Source organism: Patagioenas fasciata, chromosome Z (assembly GCF_037038585.1).
Source record: "Patagioenas fasciata isolate bPatFas1 chromosome Z, bPatFas1.hap1, whole genome shotgun sequence".
In the NCBI taxonomy this organism is placed as follows: domain Eukaryota; kingdom Metazoa; phylum Chordata; class Aves; order Columbiformes; family Columbidae; genus Patagioenas; species Patagioenas fasciata.
The window spans coordinates 27,087,220-27,109,321 of NC_092560.1; the positions used below are offsets into that span (position 1 = coordinate 27,087,220).

Genomic DNA, 22,102 nt, shown 5'->3' on the forward strand with positions numbered 1-22,102 from the left:
AAGCAATCCCTCAAGTCCTGAGTCTAAGTCATTTATAAAGACATTGAAGAGTGCTGGCCCTAAGATGGATCCCTGCAGAACCCCGCTAGGGACTGGTCACCAGCCCAATATAACCCCATTTACTGGAACGCTTTGAGGCTGGCCCATCAGCCAATTGCTCACCCAATGCATTGTGTGTTTATCCAGCTGTGTGCTGGACATCTTGTCCAGGAGGATACTGTGAGAGACAGTATCAAAGGCTTTACTGAAATCAAAACGATCATGTCAACAGGCTTCCATTGGTCAACTAGGTGGGTAACCTTGTCATAGAATGAAATTAAGTTGGTCAGGCAAGACTTTCCTCTCATGAACCTGTGGTGGCTGGGACCAATGACTGCATTGTCATTCGGGTGTTTTTCAATAACTCACAGAACAATCTTCTCCATGATTTTGCCAGGAACAGAAGTGAGGCTGACAGGCCTGTAGTTGCCAGGTTCATCCCTGTTGCCCTTCTTGTAGATTGGGAAAACATTTGCCAGCTTCCAGTCTTTCAAGACCTCTCCAGATTACCAAGAGCACTGAAAGATCATGGAGAGAGGTCTCGCTATGATGTCAGTGAGCTCTTTAAGCACCCTTGGGTGAATTCTATCAGACCCCATCGACCTGTAAGGATCTAGCTGCATTAGCAAATCCTGTACAAGTTCCAGATTGACTGGGAGTTTATCATTCTCACACTCATGATTTTCCATCCCAGGGTTATGGGGGCCCCCAAGTTCATCATTGGTGTTGAAGGCTGAGGCGAAGAAAGCATTAAACATCTCAGCTTTGTCTATGTCCATGTTAAGAAGGTGACCATGTTCATCAAGTAATGGACCAGTGTTATTTCTAGCTTGCCTTTTACCATTAATATATTTTCAAAAGCCTTTTTTATTGTCCTTCACCATACTGGCCAGCTTCAATTCTAATTGAGCTTTGGCAGCACAAATTTCCTCCCCACAGTGGTAACCAGCATCCCCATAGTCCTTCCCATGAAACCTGACCTTGCTTCCATTGGCCATGTAATTTCTTTTTTTGCTGTATTTCAAGAAGAAGATCCCTGCTCAACCAAGCTGGCTTTTTGCCTCGCCTGCTAGATTTTCAACATTTTGGAATTGCCTGATCCTGTGCTCTTAGTAGGTGGTGCTTAAAAAGTGACCAGTACTGATGGACCCAAACACCTTCAAAAGCTTCTTCCCAGGGAATCTTACTAAGTCAGCCTGAAGTCTGCTCTCCTCGTACGTACTATTAAGGTCTTGTTGGCAGTTTTCCTCCGGTTAGCAAAGATTTTAAACCTGACCTGCTTCGTGTTTGCTGCAGCCAAGGAAGCCGCCGGTCACCACATCTCCCATGAGACCCTCTCTGCTAATGAGAATCAAATCCAGGAAGGCACTTTTCCTGGTCGGTTCCCTTAGTACCTGCACCAAGAAGTTATCATCCATATTTGGGTTGACAAAAAAAAAAAAAAAGAAAAAAAAAAACCACCACATACAAAACAAAACAAACAAATAACAACAACAAAAAATAAAGAAAAAACCACACACACGAAGAAGCAGCAAAAGCCTCTAATTACACTCAGGGTCTTGTGGTTTCTGCAACCTGTGTAAACCATAGTGCCCTTATTCTTTCATCATGTGAACTGCAAATGCTCAGCAAAGTCTGCTGAGTCAGACCAAATTAATAAGATTTGCTGATAATTAACAATCAATAAGATCTAAGAGGAGGGGTATTAGGTGACAATATCACCTCACTTTTTGCACTTTAGTAGAAGGTGTTATTTCAGTTAGGGAGATGTGTGTCCAGTTCTGCCAGCCCAGACAGAGTTTCTGCTGACTCAGCTGACACCCTAGACACTGACCTAAGTCAATATTGCTCTCCATTTCCTTTAGGAGTGTTAAGGGATAACCAGTCTCTAGACCTGAGTGTTGCAATCCATCAACATGCACAAACTGAAAGAGAAATGAGATAATTTCCTCCTCTGTTTTATGTAGACCAGAAGCAGTGGTTCAACTGGCTGTCATCTCTGTACTGATAGTTATGGACAATGTAAAGAATTCTCTGAAGCGCCCTTCAAACAAGCGACTGGAAGAGAAGTCAGAACCCTGTGGCTTTTACACAGAGCAGAAGTGGTGTTCTCTAACAAATACAACAGGACTACAAATCCTGTTCTGTGAGGTGCTGAACACTGAAATAATCGTACCCAAATGCCTCAGCCCCCTCTGTGGTTGTTTCATCTTAAGTCTGACACCAAGTACACGATAGTTGTGAGTAACATGCAGCTAAGAGAAAAAAATTGTGTTGAAATACAGATGCTTGGTATAAGCTTTCTGTCATAGTGATGAAAATGTTAATGCACAGAACTGAATCATCTTTTCTCTGGTTTAAATTTGGCTTATGATGCATTTTCTTGTAGGGCTGCTGTTTGAAAGCTGAAGTAGACAGACAGTTGGATTCTGGCCACCACAGACTCCAGCCACAGCCTTTCACCCTTGCTACAGCCCCTTCCACAGTGTGACACTTGCGTTTCTCTGAGTTTTATGAACTTGATGGTGCAGTTTGTCAGTCTTTTTTTGAGTCATCATTTCATTATATTCAGCGTGTATAAAGAAAGGAAGAAGAAACTAAAAACATAATCCACTCCTTCCACTGTATCAAAAATTAGGCCAGAAGGTAGATATATTAGAGAATGAAAAGGAAAACAGTTATACTTAAAAACTCACAAAAAATATACAGCAAATGAATGTCTGGCTATGCCTGGCTACTTGCTGCAGCAATGTGAGTAGGAGGAACAGTGTTTTGGGAAGGAATCATGGTGAGGGTTAGGTCAGCAATACACTGGGTAGAAAGACCTCTAGCAACACCTAGGACGTTTTGGGCTCTAGGCAAGGATTGTCCAAAAAGGATGTGGAATGGCAGAGTCAGCCTAGGCTAGCTGAACAGGGAGAAAAAACACAGAGGACCGGTGTTAGAAGTAGTTGAGGAAGAAATCTCCATATAGGTAACTTAGTTTGGTAGTTGTTATAGTGGTATCAGAGTTCCCATCACTGCGGTATAATCCAGGGGGACCGCATTAACACAGTGTTTTTGGGGAGGCTGATGTAGCTGGAGCAGAGGTTGTTTGTGCATGTGTTATGTAGATTCCACACTGTATGTGAGCTTTTTCAGATAACCCAGAATACTGTCTGATTAAACGCTGGTTATGGTCGAATTAGGAATATTAAATAATGCCTAAGAAACTGGCTCCATCATATAATTATATTGACTATTGACACTCGTTTTTTTTCTTTACAGCTGGCATATATAGGTTACTTGATGCTGTTCAATTATATAGTGTTAGTGAAGATGGATCGCTGGCCATCTACACAGGAGTGGATTGTCATCTCATACATTTTCACTCTGGGAATAGAGAAGATGAGAGAGGTAAAATCGTCCTAACCAAGAGAGGCAAAATGAAAAAGGAAAAGTGTGGGTTTTTTCATTTTAACATGTTTGTATTATTTTTCTCAGGATAATTTTTCATGAACAGGTTTACCATAGAATTGCTCTTTTGTTTTTTTGGAGAAAAACAGATGGATTGCTAAAAGCGCAGCACTAAAAAATTTATCCTCCTCTATTTTAGAATCAAGAATCTCTCTCCAACAGAATTTCTCTATTCAGACTTCAGTGTGATGCATATTTAATAGCATTCACAGGTATAGGACAGTATTCTGACATCAGCCATATTTCTTGAAATGTAGCCCAGTGACTGAGGAATGTTTCAGGGAGAGGGAAAGGAGATATGCTGTAACAAAATGGCTATGGAGACATGGTGATAGCATGACAACTGAAAAGCCCATGTTTAATCCCCGCCTCAACTCAAATAGAGTTCATTCAAAATTTACAGCTGTTCTGTCTGTCCAAGTATCTCGAGCAAAGGCTTTAAACAAAACCAGACATAACTGGGGGGAAATTCAGATTCACGTTGAATATTGCAGCACATTTCTAATAGTATTTCCCCCTTTTGATCTTGAAATTTCTTGCTAATTATGTCAAGCAATAGCATGCATCTCCCTAAAGATGCTAAAGCAGACACATAGATCAGAAACAGAGCATTTAAGGTGGTTATCAGTCTACACACACAGTGAGGGTGACGTGCCATCCCCTGCCCCTCATGGTCTCTCCCACTTGCAGCTGCCGCTCTGTCCTTTGCACTTGGCCAAATGTGCATTTATTCCACAATGACACCAGAGGCCAAATTCAGCCCTGATGTGAGTGGGTGCGAGTCCTGTTGACCTCAGCTGAAACAGCACATTTGTACCCCTGGGCTGAATTTGTTACCATCTACATTTGTATTTTGTACAGCTTTTGAGGACTAGACAAAAAATGGTTTTGCAACATCCACTTAGACGTCAAAGGTTTCAAACACTGTACAGTAAACTCTGCATTACAAATAAAAAGAGCAGAAGAAATTACACTACTTCTGTGGCCTATAGTGAGTGTACTTCGCTAACCAAAATAAGAACAGTGGCAGTAGCCACATGAGGACTTTTCAGTGCTGATGGAGACAAAGCACCGCTGGCTCAGTAGGTGGGAGGCTGCTGACAGGAATTATGTGTGCCATGTTTGTCTGATTGTTCACCCCAAATCATTCTTTCCACAAAAGTTTTTCAAGAACATTTGTCAGAATGGATTTCGAAGCAGATGTTGAGATGTTGAGATGAAAGTGAATTAAAAGAAAATTTTAAGAATGGTGTTCATCTTTTTAAGAACTGTATGAGTCTGCTCAAATGTTCTCAGGCTAAATATAGAAAATTGAAACAAACAGCTTGTTAACTCACTAAAAGCTAGGAATTTTTCGCAGAAAACACTTGAGGAATAATTTCAACAGTAATTTGGGGAAAAATCAGGTCTCCAAAAGGATCTTGCAAATAGAATGACAATAAATTCATAAGGTAAGATTAATTATTTTTGTGAATTGTATTTTCAGCTATGGAAATTAATTTCCAAAACCAGGTCCAAGTAGTAGCTAGTATCTCTCTGGATTAAATGCTAAACTCAGATCTTTATGGTTATTAATTATTTATTGAGAGGTTGATACACATTTTAGAATATTTTTCTTTACACCTACAGTTTCTTCAAATGTGAATTTTCTAAGAAAAATATATTTCTGTATTTCTCCCTCTATTCCAAGACTCTTAGTAGTGTCAATAAATTTGAAAAACAGAAAGGTATGCACGTATTTCTTCTGATTTTGTGGGGATTTTAGAGCATGTGAGGTTTTAATCCTTTTTCTTTTAAGTATCTTGTACATAGATATATGTTGATAATGGTTCGAAGGGAAGATTTCTCAAAAAAAATCACTGAGTAGATGAGACATATGTATATGACAGGAGCCTATCAGCTTTGCTTTTGGCCTGTGTGGCATATATCTGTTTACTACAGATTTCTTCAAGCTTAAATTAAGACAACTCAGCTCCTTTCTTCTCCATGTCCTCTATCCTACAGATATTGATGTCAGAGCCTGGGAAACTGTTACAGAAAGTGAAAGTTTGGCTCCAGGAGTACTGGAATGTTACTGATCTCATAGCCATCCTCCTGTTCTCTGTTGGAATGGTGCTCCGTCTGCAAGATCTACCACTCCGGAGCGATGGCCGGGTGATATACTGTGTTAACATAATTTACTGGTATATACGGTTATTAGACATCTTCGGAGTAAACAAGTATTTGGGACCATATGTTATGATGATTGGGAAAATGGTAAGAGAATTTGGTGTACTCCTTCAGTGTTTTGCCAGCATGTTCTTGACTTGATATCTTTGGCTAATGACATCACTGAAGATTTATCTGTATTTGTTTTTACACATTAGCATTTTCATGTAAGCTAGAAATCAGTGCCTTATTGAATCAAAACCATAGAACTGAGGATTAGACTCTCCCTGTTCTGTTAGATGATGTATTGCTTGTCTTTTTCGGAGATCTCTCTGCAAGACCAAAGCCATCCATCCTACAGCTCTGTGCCTCATTTGCAGAAAATACAAAGGATGCTAATACTCAACTAGTATTAGCAACTAAAGGAGGCTGGTTTGTTAAGGTAAAAAACGAAACCAAAACAAAACAAAACAAGAAGACAATAGGATGTTGATGATGGGGATTTTGTATAGCTCCAGAGTACAGAGGTGAAAACACTCAACAGTTCTTGCTGGAGGTTACTGCAAAAGGGCAGCAGGACAAGAGAAAGAACCAAAGACCAAAGGGAAAACATTGTTTCTCTCCTGGCTGACATGGACTGTGTCCCTCTGCCAGAGGATCTGGTGGTCACTAGGGCTTACACAATACACAGTGTATAAAATTCTTAAAAAACAACTACCCTCCTACTCTCTTGTATTTTTCACAGGTGTCATGCACAGAAAGATTCAGAGCTGTGGTGCTAGCAAAGGCAGTCTGAAAACCAGTTCAGTAATAAACAAATTGGCCATGAATTACATCTTCTGTTATAGTAGCCAGTGTTATGGATGGCTGATAGGAGCCCAGCTTCACCAATAGTATAAACAGTGGTTTAGTTTTCTCCTGGGGTCAACAGAGAAAGGAAGTGGTTGAAATCGGCAAAATAATACAATTTCCATTCCTTTGTCATCCTCACATGTGTACAACATATCAAGACTCACTCCACTTTCTGTGGAAAACAAATACAGGAAAATCACTGCCCTCTGTAGGCTCAGCACCCACTCAGAAGGTGTTGAATTTAGCTACCAGAGTACTCCGAAGGTGCGGGCAACTGTTAAAGGACGGAAGTTCTTTTATTTTGTCCCTTCCTGTTATTTGATTTTCATACCTCAGCCAACTTTCCATGCACTCAGCAACTCTGACATATCCACTTTGCCCACACATTCAGTGCCCAACTGGTTTGAGTTACACAATTTTGCCTCTTACATCTATTTTCTGGCCAACTTATTCCCCTGTGTAGTGGCCAAACAATTTATATCATGCACAGATTTCCCTGGGAGTTGCACCTGCTTGCTCCAGGATGCAATGTGCTCCCTTGTGTATTTTTGTTTAAATCATATGTCCATTTACGTCCTTGGATTTTGTCTTTTCCACTCCATGGTCTTGCAAGTACCATTGAGTACTATGGAGAACATCAAATTGGTTATACATATTGCCACAGAGTAAGCCCATCACAGCTACTGAGTTCCTCTGCAGATCAAATTTAATGCTTGAGCTTTTATCTTGAGCTTCTATCGCAAGTTTTAGACTTAGAAGGAAAAATATTACTCTTTCTATCGTTCCAATGGTAAGAAATTTTCTCTTCACCTGCCCCTACATTGTACGCATCAAAACAGCTGTAATAGGTTTTACCTCTGGGCACTGTGAACAAATATGCAAGTGAAATTAAGCAAGGGTTTGAGCATTTCAAAAGCAATGGGCTAAAGCAAAGGTGAAGATAGGAGGAGGAAGCTGAATGGCCAAGTTTATTATTGTTTACTAATTTCAGTAACAGGATATACTTATTGTAATGTGCTTTTCTGACCTCTGCACAGTGGTAGATTTACTCCCCTCTTATTTGAGAATGAAAAGAAATCACTGTGGCATGTCAGGAGAGCCAGAGGTAAATCAGTTCCCTTACTGTGTGGGAATGTCTACATTTTCTTAGCTTGCCTGCAAATAAAAAAAGGGAAATTGAGCCAGCTTTTTTATAAAATTGCACCAACAGTTCCTTATTTTGTCACTTTTTAAAACAAGTGACTAATGAGTTCTTCAGAATGGTTGAAATAGCCATTGCCTTGTGGAAACAACAATTGTAGTTTGACCTTGCAGGCCAAAGGGCTTGATACAATGCCCATTAGAGTCAGTGGGAACTCGCCCCTCTATTTCACTGGATTCCAGACAAGCTATTGAGGTTTTAGAAAGATACCCAGTTGAAGTAGGGAAAAGCTAATATGCAGCTTTAATAGCGAACAGCACTGAAAATTTTTTTTCTTGCAACATGAGATGAAACCTGATTGTCTTACATTGCCACCAAATACTTATGTTTATTTGCTTGCATGACATTTTAAAATCAGTATTATATTACATCATATCATGTTATATATTTCTACCTGAAACAAAGTTTCATCAGAGAAGAAAGGAGGAACCAGATTTCATCTCCAAATTCCTTCCTTAAATGCAGCAAGAACTAAATGTAATTATGTAGCTTTCCCATTTCAGGATGGTCTCTGAGGTACAGTGAACTGGAGTTTATTTTTAGGAATGTTGGTGATTTACTTGTCTGTTTTTTTAATTTTTTAAGGCATTTGTTTTCCTCTCTCATATCCCTAGGGTTTCTTTCTTTCTTCTTTCTTTCTTTCTTTCTTTCTTTCTTTCTTTCTTTCTTTCTTTCTTTCTTTCTTTCTTTCTTTCTTTCTTTCTTTCTTTCTTTCTTTCTTTCTTTCTTCTCTTTCTTCTCTTTCTTCTCTTTCTTCTCTTTCTTCTCTTTCTTCTCTTTCCCTCTTTCCTGCATTTTATATTGACCTGAAGACTTTTGTTTTCCCCTGCTTTTTTTTACAGTTGTAACAGTTCCTTCTTTCCAGCTCCTTAACTCTCTTCTAGCAGAGCCCTGCCCTACAGGTGCAGTACTACCCTTTTCTGTTTGCTCCTCTTTTCTCTGTTAGATACGTTCCCAGTGTTACTTTGACCTCAGGCCTCTTTCCTTGTGCTTAAAACTGAAGAAGCCCCACAGCAGTACCAGATCTCTCTGCTGCAAATGAGTTCCCTCTTCCATCAGCTCTTGTCGTGAGCAACCCTGCTCTTGAGCTGCAGCACGTCCCCCATAGAGTGATAAGGCCACTGATTGAGATGCAGGTTGGTTGCACAACTGCCTCTCAGGGAAAGCAGAAGGCAGGTGGGCCAGAAAATGCAGAGACTGAAGGGACTGAAACTCACAAGCTTTAAAGGAGTTTTGGGTTCAGATTTGGCCAGAGACAACACTCACATACAAAGCTGGCAGTAACAGCTCTGTTGTAACCAGTCTTACAACTAAAGATCTATAAGTAAACCTGTAACTAAAGGTTTTAACGGGATCTTACCAGGAACCTTACAGGAATCCCGTTTTTTCACATTCATTTTGGGTTATAAACCATCTCTGCTGTATTTGATTGATGCCCATTGCTCTGCTCTCTGGAGGGTCTTTTCCAGCACAGCTCCTCTTCTAATCTTCAGCCTCTATTCAGCACCTCCTAGGATTGCTGTCCTACTTTTCCAGGAACATTTTGAATGGCTAGGCATTGTTTGCAAGCACTAATTAAATGTGTGCATATGCTAATGAGACCTTCAGCAATGGAGAAGTATAGAGTGTGTAGTCTGCTTGCTTTTTTTTTTTATATGGCCTTTGTTGGACTCCCCCCACTAAGCTGATTTCTCGTCCAGCCACTGTTACAGCTTTCCTTTCTCACTGGTTAACACCATGGTGTCCCTTATGTTGCTGTAACAGGCTGTTCTGCCACCCGCTACTCCTTATGTTAGATGCAGCTTCTTTCCTTTGCTCCAAGACAATGACTATCAGTGAATAAAATAATCCATGTCAGTCCTTTTGTTTTGGTACAGTTGCCACTAGGTGCTATAAACAATACATCATCTCATGGCCCTTGCCCAGACCAGGCTGCTGATTCCAGTGAACCTGTATTCTTGTTCGGGCAACTGGTGTGACCAGATGGTATCTTGTATTTTCAAGCCTATTCATAACATGTAAATTGTTCTTAAAAGCAACACTGGGTAAAACCAAGGACACAATAATACCACTTCATTTATTTGAAAATGAAACTTCTGTATAAAACTGAGAATGGTTTTTCAAAATTTGTTTTTGAAAATTCTGTTTCTAAGATTTACAAATTTTTTTTTCAGCATATAGTAATAGGAGTATGTACAAATAAGTTCCTCTAATTCTTGTTCCTTCTCTCTCTTTTCCTGTTTTTACATTCAGATGATAGACATGATGTACTTTGTCATCATCATGTTGGTAGTTCTGATGAGCTTTGGTGTCGCAAGACAAGCTATTCTCTTCCCCAATGAGGAGCCTTCATGGAAGCTGGCAAAAAACATTTTTTATATGCCTTATTGGATGATCTATGGGGAAGTGTTTGCAGACCAGATAGACCGTAAGCAAGTTTATGATTCTCATACTCCAAAGTCAGGTATCCAACTTTGATCAGATGATGTCTTATTAGATCGTGTGTGTGTGCTCAATAAATGGCTCAGGATAGAGGAACTCATTCATCACAGAGAAGGGTCACAAAAACACTTCTTAAGCTAATATTGGGCTCTCAGTTTCAGAACGTTCTTCTGGCGTCACTTCACAATTATTTAATCAGAAATCTGTAATGCTAACTGTAATGCTAAATTATCTTGCATATATGTAATGTTTTAAATGGTTCCTTTTTACCATTTGGGTGACAGGGATACCCTCCCAGGTATCCACCACAAGTCCATTGGTATACCTGGGACATAAAACTCACTTCTTATTTTCTCATCCATTGGTTTGATTTTAGACCTAAATACTGTTTACCTAACTTCATACTGAGCATCAAGTCTAATATTACTGGGTTAGAACTCAGCTTCTGTACTTCATGAGGCTCTAATCCAGTGTGTTTCTTTTTCTCTCTTACCTACTGTTACCTACTCACTGTCAGTACCTTTACTCTAAACCATGTGATACAATTCTTTCGGGACAGTAGACCCATTATTATAATTTTGCTTTATTTCTTTATGGAAAGGCAAGACTGTGCTTACGTCAGTGCAAACGGAATGAAAGCCAGTATTTCATATCCTGTCTCCTCAGGGTTCATTTGGCTGGTGATCAGCAAAATACTGGTTTTCTATTTAAATTGAACCTCCTGGTGCCACCCAGTGCATTATGCCAAAGGAGAGGGGTGGTCATGAGAAATGATGTGATAGATGCACAAACTAAGAAGCACAAACAACATATCTTTAGCAAACACTGACACCAAACTGATGTTCATCATTCCTACTTAAATATGTGAAAGCCTTGGCAGGATTTAGAAGCGAGTATATTTTCCAGTGGCAGATGGCATCCATTAAAGCTCAGTTTAGGATATTCCTTTTAATCCTATGTACCACATTAAGAAGGGCAGTGTTTTCATAATTCATCTTCTGCTTGTTCACTATTGATGAAGTTTGAACAGCAAAAATGTGTTGATTTTTTTCCTGAGCTGGTTAAGGTAATACATTTCTCTATATCACAAAGAATCCCCCCAAGTTAATGGAGTATCCAGTGGACAGAGGCATACATATCACATGGCAGATATTTCAGCAGTTCCATGTTCATTTTTTCTCCCTGGTTAGCACAGAATCATTACAATGTATACAGATGAAACCTCTTTTTTATGTTTACTTCCCTGCTTTGTTTTCAGAGGCAGCATGGCATGCAAGGAAGTAAATAAAACCCTTGAATCACAAAGCTTCTCACTGAGTTTAGTTTTTTACCTGACTCCCTCATTTTTATCCTTTTTCCCTTCCTTTTCTTTTGAAAAATTCATTTCATTTCATTCCAAAGGCATAATAGCTGGGGATATAAAACTTCATCTTGCTCTAAAAGCACCATAGAGGGATAAAGATTTATCCCATTAAACTATTATTTCATTCCATCAGCAGAATTCTACCTGTCCCTCTACAAGTGGCCATTTATTGATGTTGTACTAAATAACTACCATAGTGCAACAAACATGGCAATTGGCTGAATAAAAGGTTCTTGGTATTTTATTAAATGAAGTGCTGATTATAGTTTAGAACCCCAAAACCTGAGAAACAGAAGTGTCTTTGAATGAAGTGTGGTTTTTAAATATGAAAAGAGGGTGGCAGGCTCCTTACCCTTGCAGGAGGATTTAGGGATAGTCTTGTGTGTTATTCAGATGCCCAACATTTAAACCTTGAAAAAAGACACAATAATTACTCCAGAGGCTTAGAGGAAGCAAAATTCCTGATGGTTTCTACTCCAGCTGTAAGTGTAGACATGTTGTTTTTCTGTCTCTGTGAAGGAAACTAGGAGTTGCAGCAAAAGTGGTGATGCCATCTAGTTCTTCCTTCCTGAGAGACAGGTGATGCAGGGAATTAGAATCTGCCACTCTTTCAGCACAAAATATGTGCAATATGTCATGTCTGTCTGAGGCTCGGTTGTCTCAAAAATGTTACCTCTGGAGTAGACTGAGAGAATGAGCAAATGATTGATTGGTGATGTTGTTACACAAAGCAATCTGATTGGCACTCAAAAAGTTTAACTAGTATACTTAGATTTTTTTCACTATTTGGAAATTTGTTGATTTATCTATTTTCTAAGTTGTTCTAAGCTAAATCAGCCACTGTATTCATGTTAGAGTACTACAATGTTTGTACTTTCTCAAATAAGATACACATGTTCTAAGATTGTTATGCTACATCTAAACTGCAACAGAACTTTATAACTTTGAACAGATATTTTTAATTACTATTATTTTAGTAAGCCAAAAGGGTTTCTTTGTGGCTTTCTTTGTACTTTGGTTTTTAATATTGCAATGTTATTTGCAAGTTTGGGATTCAACAAAAGTGCTCATCTTGGAAATATAAACACATTTGAGCCACGCTCCTGGAGATTATCCTAATGTCTGAGAAATGTACAAAAAAAAAAAAAAATTGCTTTAAAATTGCTAACATACTTTTTAAAAAAAAAAAAAAAATTATTTTCTGTTGATTTGTGAAGCATGCCATTAAGGCTGACCAGATACAACACCTCGATCCATCTCATCAGCTGGCAGCCTTTCCATCTAGTGGGTCTACTCTGATTTTTATCTCAACACACTGTACTGTTAAAACACTAGCTAAATATATCACTCTAAAATAATGCATGACATACATTTACATTTTTTACCCATAATTTCTATATTCATTTTATTTTTTAAACACATATGTCAACTGGAGTGTGCATTACTGTCCTGTTGGCATGTGATCTCATCTTCAACTCAAAAGTGAGGACAGAACTATATCCTCACTTCTGGGAGTATGAATACACTATTCAATGGTGTGGTTTATTATCAGTATTGTACATAATTACTACATTCCTACAAATTTCTGACTATCAACCAATTGTAAAGGGGGGGGAAAATAATACACAAAGTAAATCTTTTAGAACTGTGTTCAAATTTTCAGGTAAATTCAACAAAAAGAACAAAACCAATCCCCAAGTAGGTCCTCTCAGACTGATAGCTTATCACATCCACGTTAGCTGGGGGAGGAAGGGGAACCTGGGTCAGGGAACCACTGACGGTGATATGTAACTGTCTCAATTTTAGGCTACCTTTCCTAATCTAGCTGAGTCTTGTGCTGCCCAGTGGCATCCACAGGGCATCAGTCAGCCCTTTACTTCAGAGAATGCCCATCCATAAGGAGATGCGCAAACACTGTAAAAAATCTCTCCCTCTGTTCTCCTCATGTGTTTTGGCACTATTGCTGGCCATTTTAGCCAAAAAAATCACAACATAGTTGTCACATGCAAAGAACTTTGTTTTCACCTTACCAGACCTACCTGGCCCTCCAGAATATTATGAATACAGAAGTATGTAAGAAATGCTGAAGACAGAAGGATTATCCCGGGAGTGAGTTTGCTTGGCAAAAAATCTAGATAGGTGGCATAAATGGCAACTTGAGAAATGGCAGTCACCTGTAGACAATCATCATCAGACCTCACATTTTCCTATATTCAGAAGGCAAAGCAACTGAGAGTGCTGTTAGCTGACATGGGTTTGGGTTTTTTGGTTTGGGCTGCTTTTCAGATTTGCCTGATGTCTCACATGTCAGATTTGCATCTGGATTTTCTTTCCAGCTGACAGTATTTCCAAGTGCCATCTGGAATCTGAAGATCAGTCTGAGTTGTGTTTTTTTCCCTGTGCCAAGTCCCTTATTGGAAAAACCGACATAGTTTCAGAGAAAAAGATGGAGCCTCCTTCTCTTTCACTTGTATTGGAGGAATGCCAAGTAACCAGAATGCAGTTGTTTCAGAAGATGAGAGACAATTATATTCAGGTTTTAACTATCCAATGAACTTAAGAGGAAAGTATGATTACTACAAAAGACTTTTAAAAATTATTCAAATTTCTTACTCTGTTAGATTTATTTATTAAATTATTGAAGGTTTCTTAGTGTAAATGAAAATTTTATACTGAATTAATACTTTTCATGTCTCTGTAGAGGCTTCCTGTAAGGGCTGTTATTTGTGTGGATCATTCAGGAATTAGAACAAACAGAGCAACTTTGCACATACCTATGCTTTTTTTTTTTTTTAAATCTGTGTTGCAGCTCTGCAGCACAGGTAATATTTTCAGCATTGTTAGATAAAAGCAGAGGATAAAATTTGTGCAGAGCCTACACACCAGTTTGAAAGTCTCTCTGGCCTTAGTTGCAGTAGTATTCCCCTTCCTAGCTCTCCTCTGAGGTTATCATTTGTGTTCCGTTTGGTTGGATATTTTTAATGTGAGAAGAAGGAGGAGGGAGAAAGCACTAGAGAGAAAAAGAAAAATATAGGGATTTACTATAAATTATTATTAAAATACCAGCAGATTGGAGAGACTCTTCAAAGTCATTTTTAAGGTAACTGAGGGCAAGAAGCAACATGTAAGGTCACAATGCTGTAGTTAAAGTAACTTTTTTGAAGTAACGAGGCACCATGCAATTCTCTAGATATTTCTGATTATCAACAGAGAAATAGTGTGAGATTCAGAGTTCCCAGAGTTCAGTATTTTCTCTGTCGGTGAAGGAGTGGTCAGGCCTAGGCGGCTCGCTTAGCTTTTTTCAATATTCAGCAGTCTGTCTGGTAAGTTGATGAGGTTGCTGAGGCATTTGCTTAAAAAAATTGTACAATGCTTCCACATCATTTGGGTTCACTGCAAACAAAAATTGAAAGGTGCCTATATACTCATAATCAGGGTGATGAAAGAGCATTTAAAATGTCCACACTTGAATTTTTAAAAAAAAAAAGCTGGTTTGTTGGTTAAGACACACTTATTGGTTTCCCTATTCTTTAGAATTGTGATCATCTGAACCCATTCCACAGTTTCTTGTGATTTCAAACAAATCAACCTGTATTGTAAGATTGATATCCATTTTTACCTGAGAAGTTTTTATCAAATGTAAACACCTATTTGGTAACAAAGCTGTTCAATTATGTACATTTCTCTCTCCATTATTTCCCACAACTGCTCTGGCAGGGTGCAGCTGGAGGAAGAGTCATGACATAGAAATTCCCAAGCCCTCCACCCAATACACAGTGCCGGTGTCATGACAGTAATTACAGTGGAGAAAGAAATTCTTCTCAAGCTTTGCCACCACTTTAGGCCTGAAACACACAGAGCTGTGGGTTACTGCTCTTTGCAACTATTTGCTGGCCAGGAAAGAGGAAGAGTTAGGTATGTAGCAGGAAAGGCCCACATAGGAAACTGTAAATGGGAGCCAGGAAGGAAAAATGAGCACAGGAGGAGACTGTGAAAAAGGAAACAAGAGATGCAAAAAATACGTACATCCGCAGATGTCTGAAGGCAATATTTGACACTGAGTGAATTTAACATATGTAATTGAAATTAGAACTCCAGACATGTATTGTTTTCCAAAGGCTGAACTCTGGACTTAATGTCTGACCTTTATCCAATGGCCTGTTCGTATCAGATTGATCAGGATTTTCAGCTGCCTGAAATAATTATGCTAATAGAATTTACTTCAACAAAACATTTCATTAGAATTAGGTACTCGTGTATTTTTGTTAAAGTGGGTCTGTAATGTAAAAAGATGAGCACGTTTTCACGCGTTAATACTGTGCTTTGAAAATAGTTCTCACAATACACTACTGCGCAAACTACAAAAATTACTGCATTTTGCCAAACATAATTAAAATGGTTAAACCATGTTACAAGCAAAAAAGCAGGTGGGGATCTCTCGGGGATCAGGCACAACACTCACCAAGGGAAAGATTTGGCTTTATGTAAAGTGTAGACGCTGACACTGGAACAAATGGGGACCCAATGCAGTGGAGCCCTGCTCAGGAAAGAAGCTCAAGGGAAAGCACTGCAGGGCTGAATAATAACACCTGTGCAGATTAACAGATCGTGCATATGCAATGTCCTGTTTTGCTCGTTAAAGAACTCGCAGGTGTAACACAGGTATTATTGTCCAAACTCTGAGATCCGCAGCTGGCTGTCATGTTGGTGCCTGTGCAGGGGTACGTGCAGATGGGGCTGAAGTGAACTGTGTCAGGTTATCATAACAAAGAGATAAAATACGTGCTTCAGATGAGGGCGGCTGTTACTGTTACAGGGTTACTGTAACAAAGTCTTCTAAAACCCTCCAAACAGAATTCTAATTTCTTAAATGTAAATAAATCAGTGTGTCCTGGCAGCCAAGAGGGCCACCTGTGTCCTGGGTGCATCAAGCACAGCATTACCAGCTGGGCAAGGAAGGTGATTGTCCTGCTCTGCTCTGCACTGGTGTGGCCTCACCTGGAGCACTGTGTGCAGGTCTGGGCAACACACGATAAAAAGGTTATAAAGCTACTGGAGTGTGTGCAGAAGAGGCTACAAAGTTGGTGAAGGGTTTGGAGGGGAAGCTGTATGAGGAGCGGTTATGAGTCACTTGGTTTGTTCAGCCTGGAGGAGGCTGAGGGGAGACCTCATGGCAGCTACAGCTTCCTCACAAGGGAAGGAGGAGGGGCAGGCACTGAACTCTTCTCTCTGATGACCAACGACAGAACTCGAGGGAATGTCAGAAAGATGTGCCAGGGGAGGTTTAGGTTGGACATTAGGAAAAGGTTCTTCCCCCAGAGGGTGCTGGAGCACTGGAACAGGCTCCCCAGGGAGGTGTCACGGCCCCAAGCCTGACAGTGTTCAAGAAGAGACTGGGCAACACCCTCAGACACATGGTGTGAACTGTGGGGTTGTCGTATGCAGGGACAGGAGTTGGACTCAATGATCCTTGTGGGTCCCTTCCAACTCAGGCCATTCTATGATTCTGAGATCTCAAAAGACTATTAATGCTACTTTTAGCATCCTTCCAGAGTCCTCTGTCCTTTTTCACAGAGAGAGAGATTTCTGTTTCTGGTTTCCTGGTAGTAGTTACTTTAAACAAACAGTTTATTTAATAGTGGAAAAAAATAATTTAAAATTAATGTTATAGTTTAAATATGCAAGAGTATGTTCAGTTATGTGTAGTGGAATGCAGGCTTCTGCATTTTGGACACACATCATACATATTCTCACGTAGCTGAAGACATGAAGATTAAGTGGTGGCTCACCCCTTAAGTAAGGCGTGAGATTAGTGTCCCCTTATTATTTAAAAAATGTTCTTGCAACAACGTGCAAAAAAGAAAAACTTTTGCCAGCCTTCAGGACCTGTGGAACATCTATGCATGTATGGGATAGACTGTGGCAACCTTTCTTTGTAGGAAGTCAAATTTGGCCATCACTGTGTGGCATAAACTGGCAGGGATGCATTAAATGTATTCTAAGTAGTCTGTTGTAGGAAAATAAAGCTAGGGAACTATTTTTTGTCTTGGTAGTTGTCAAAGCTGATTTTTTTTTTAAGATTAAATTATCTTTTTCTGATTTAAAAAAAAAAAAAATGGATAATGGAATTCTAACCAAACTTGAGATAGCTTTTGATCTCATTGATCTAGGGTTTAAAATATGCTTTTCATCTATCAATATTTCTCTCATTGCTATAAAAGACATTGTTTCTTCTGTTCTTCAGCACAGAAAAGGACAACAGGTTTTATCAACTGATAGAGTGGTTGTTCTGTCACTGGTGAAATCATGATGGCTTTCAGTACTGTGTTGCATTGAACTTTGTAGTTCTGAATCAGCAGATGAGCAAATTAGTGTTTCTACACAGACAGAAACGTATGTCCCACATTGAGTGCTGATACCAGGATGTATTTGATATCCCGGTTTCTGCTGGCTGAAGCCTGGATGCACATACCCCACACTCATAGCAGCTCGGAGACAGCATTTTGGACGTCTAAATGAAACCACTGCTAGGAGCAGTGCGGGAAGCATTAAGTCAGCATGGTCTTATAATTATCTGCAAGGTGATGCTTTCTGAGAAACAAATAATTACTTACTCTCAGTTTATTCCAGTAATATCATGGTTTGTTTGTTTTTTTAAGTAGGAAGGACTAGTGACAGGTCCAGACACAACACAGCTGCTTGTAAAAGCAGTATTGCTTGTATTTGGCTTTGGCATTTTTTTTTCTGTGAGTTGAGTATTTTGGGAGAATTGTAGTTTGAAGCTGATGTATCATGTATTCTTCTGTTCCATATGGCTATAATATTTCTATAGGTAATAGCCTAACAGCTATATGTAATGCCCAAAACCAAGTATCCAAATCACACATAATATCAAAAGATTGCCAGTACAGAGACCCACAGTTGAATTGCATGTTCTGTGAACCAAGTTTAGAAGGACCTTTTTGAGAAGAAGGAATAGTTGGTATTGGAAATCATATATTTGTTGGTACATGCTGTAATTTTACAAAACTCATGGCACTGGCAAACTTTGTTCTCCATGAAGTCAGTGGGAAACTCTCATTCAGATCAGCAGGAACTGAGCCAATGTTGAGCACTTTGAAAATTCCTCACTTAAACTTCTTTCTGATGGGGACAAGGGGAAGCTAGCTGTAGTGCTTTGAGAAATTTACTAATATGGTTTTGTATATGGAAGCTGTTGCTTCAGTTTTCTTGAAGACCTAATGACAGAAGTAGTTTGGATCACTAGGACTGGAGCTAGGAAGACATAAACTGAACCCAGAGTTGCAAATGCAGATCACCTGCTACACCACATGAATACATGTAAAAAAATAATCAAGAAAAACTATCTCACAATGTTTTCTCTGCCCTTGCTTCAGTTCTACAACATTAATACTGAGAACATTTTGGTTCCAAAGCATTTGGGGAAGAAACAGGTGGCAGCTCTGCTGCCTACATGTCCCTTTAGCTGGTAAAGACTTGATAATCTTCCCCACTGTTTCTAGGCATGCAGTCAAAAGTTCTTAATAGCACAGGGTCATTTTGAATATCTCCCAGAAGGGCTTGGGGCAGTGCAGTGCACAACAATAAATGTCTACTCTTTAATTTACTTTTATATTCTTCTTTTTCCTTACACAATTTGTCACATCCCTCTCTATCAATCAAAAAAAGAACAAGCTTTCACCATTAAAAAATAATACATAAGCTTGCTTCCAGGATTAAACATTTCGATAATTCTATTTGCACAACCACTAATTACTAGCAGAGTACCACGATATTTTAGCTGTATATAACCAGGCAGCTTACTCATACCAGGCATGTCTCCTGCAATTTCTGAGGGGAATATCTTGATATTCATGGCAAAAAACACACAATAACAAGAACTGCAGCTTCTAAAATCTGTGCTAGCAAGTGCAGACTTCTTGGGGGGAGCATCAATGCCACAGTTACTTGAAAGATATTCCTTTGGCAGACAGGCCTTTATAAATATTTAAATATTTCTGTAAAAAGCATTGAAAAAATAAGATTCATTCCCATTTTGCATTTTTTTGCATTTTTGTCCCCAGCTCCTTGTGGTCAAAATGAAACCAGAGAAGATGGCAAAATAATCCAGCTACCTCCCTGCAAGACAGGAGCATGGATCGTTCCTGCCATCATGGCCTGTTACCTCTTGGTTGCAAACATCCTTTTGGTGAACCTCCTCATTGCTGTTTTCAAGTGAGTGACACATTGCAAAGTACGGAGGGGCAGGGGGAGGATGGACATTATTCACCACCCAAGAAGGCTGCTAAGCTGAAGACTTTGGCTGAGACCCATTTTCAGAGGATGTGAGGGTGAGAGGGAAAGAAGCTTGTCTACAGGGAATGAGGGAAATGCCAAGTTTTTCACATTGTCTTGTTTCCCAGGACAGACACTCAGCAGGAATTAGGGCAGAGAAGCCAAAAAACTTAAAGTTCAGTTATGTCCTCATTCACTCCCAATATGGAAAAGAAGAATAAAAATGCTTCCTTTTCTCACTGGGTTGTTGTAAGGCAGTGGTTGTACAGAGCAGATATACAGAGCAGTAAGATACTTTGAAATGGCTGACTACCACTCTGCTTCGCAGAAGCACAAACGTATTCATTTCTTTTGCTGTTCTTCCTCTTTTTGTGACAAGGTAACATTTGCCACTACTAAGGAAATGTCTTTAGTTAAGGTGCTGTCCTATCGTCTTCTGCAAAGTACCCAAAACCATTTCAATCTGATGTTATTTTCCTCTTCTTGCCTTATAGCAATACATTTTTTGAAGTCAAGTCCATATCCAACCAAGTATGGAAGTTTCAAAGATATCAGCTAATCATGACGTTTCACGAAAGACCTGTTCTCCCACCACCTCTGATCATTTTCAGCCATATGACTATGATATTCCAGCACCTCTGCTGCAGATGGCGGAAGCATGAAAGTGACCCAGATGAGAGAGACTATGGATTAAGTAAGCCTTAGACAATTTACAGAGTGGAATTTTCCAATGCCCTTGCTATTATCTGGTGTTTGATAGGAATGAACGCTAAGTCCAGCACCTTCTTAACTTTTCCAGCAGAGAACTACTTTTAACTGCAAAAATTTTGCCTGAATCAGTGAGTTTTACCTGCATTGCACAACCCTTCATTCTCATCAGAGCATTAATGAGGCTATGTTTTTCCTGGGATTCTGGGGGGTTGTTGCCCACATTATTCCTTCAAAGCAAATGGGTCTGCTTTGCTGTTGCTAGCAGTCTGTTATTGATGGAATTTTTCTTGCAGTCCATCACAATTCCAGATCTCTGTTTTGTTTCTGAAAACAGAGCAATCCTGCTGTCTGAGCAAACAGCACATACTTCCCCACAACACACTTTTTGCCTAGATAAGCTGAGAGATGGTGAGAAGTAATTATTTTGTAGACACGTGTTCTCTTCCTGACATGGACTCAAACTGGAGGAGTAGTTTCTCCAAACGCTTTAATATGAACTCCCATAAGCATGATGGAAAACCTGTCAAATTATTTTGATAACACTTTCTCCCCTCTATCTAGTTCTTCAAAGCCAAAGATCTCCACCTCCTCTAGTGTTTATGCCAGAGGCAGGCAGCTAAGGGATGTGCATCTCTTCTCAACACTTGCCTATGCCACAGCCCTCTTCTCTATGAGGAAGAAGCTGAAGCCATGTGGTGGCACTGGAGATGCAAGATGCAACCAGACTGATCTCCTCCCACTCATATCACACTGTCTGCCACAGCCCTTGCTGCTGCCTGCAGATACTAGCTCTTGTCATGTCAAACAGACCCTCTGTACTCTCAGACTGCTTCCCTAGCAGTCTGTGAATTTGATTATATTTATATTAGGTTACAGGTGGGCTTTGGCTCCCACCACCTCTCCAGGATGTGGCTGACAGCTGTGTTTAGATCTCATGCAATCAAAACGCATTCATGTTTGCTCAGCATTTGCCCGCTTAAGTGTTTCTGTCTCCACAATCATATGTAATTGAAGCCACTAATTTGGTAATTAGCTGTATCTATCTGCTTTCATACCAAAATGCCAGATAAATTTGAAGGCTGCTTTTGATAGTTTAGTCCATGAATTCTACAAAAAGAATGTAGTTAATTTCATATGTTAATCTTTGCCAAATTCACATTTTTCCATTGTTTCCACAGAACTTTTCATAACTGAAGATGAATTGAAAAAAGTCCATGATTTTGAAGAGCAGTGCATAGAAGAATATTTTAGAGAAAAGGATGACAGATTCAATTCCTCCAATGATGAAAGAATCCGTGTCACTTCAGAAAGGTGCATTTTTTTGTTCGTTCTCTCATAAGTTGATCTGGATGCGTGTTTTCTGTTGCCATTCTCAACCTTCCTTTCTCTTTCCTGAAAAGGGAAACATTTGAGGTATTTTTAGTAAGTTTTAGCTAAAGGTCGTGAATTTCCAGTCTTCAAATTATCAGTCCTAAAAATTCAGAAATCTGTTCATATGCTGTGGTGTTTATTTACTTTCATCACACAGCAGCTGAGCAACAGAGTTAAATTTTGAGGACAGTTTGTTTGATTCATAGCACTGTTACCAGTAAATA

The 22,102-nt window shown here is 39.5% G+C and overlaps 1 protein-coding gene across 3 annotated transcripts in view; it reads left to right on the forward strand.

Annotated features, from left to right (window-relative positions):
- Nucleotides 1-22,102, forward strand: part of TRPM3 (transient receptor potential cation channel subfamily M member 3) — a 275,279-nt gene that overhangs the window by 238,373 nt on the left and 14,804 nt on the right. For all 3 annotated transcript variants that reach the window (XM_071802596.1, XM_071802598.1, XM_071802597.1), the window contains 6 exons: nucleotides 3,307-3,435; nucleotides 5,500-5,751; nucleotides 9,950-10,124; nucleotides 19,586-19,736; nucleotides 20,291-20,490; nucleotides 21,686-21,818. In XM_071802596.1, the coding sequence (XP_071658697.1) occupies nucleotides 3,307-3,435; nucleotides 5,500-5,751; nucleotides 9,950-10,124; nucleotides 19,586-19,736; nucleotides 20,291-20,490; nucleotides 21,686-21,818 (1,040 nt within the window). The remainder of the gene's footprint in view (nucleotides 1-3,306; nucleotides 3,436-5,499; nucleotides 5,752-9,949; nucleotides 10,125-19,585; nucleotides 19,737-20,290; nucleotides 20,491-21,685; nucleotides 21,819-22,102) is intronic.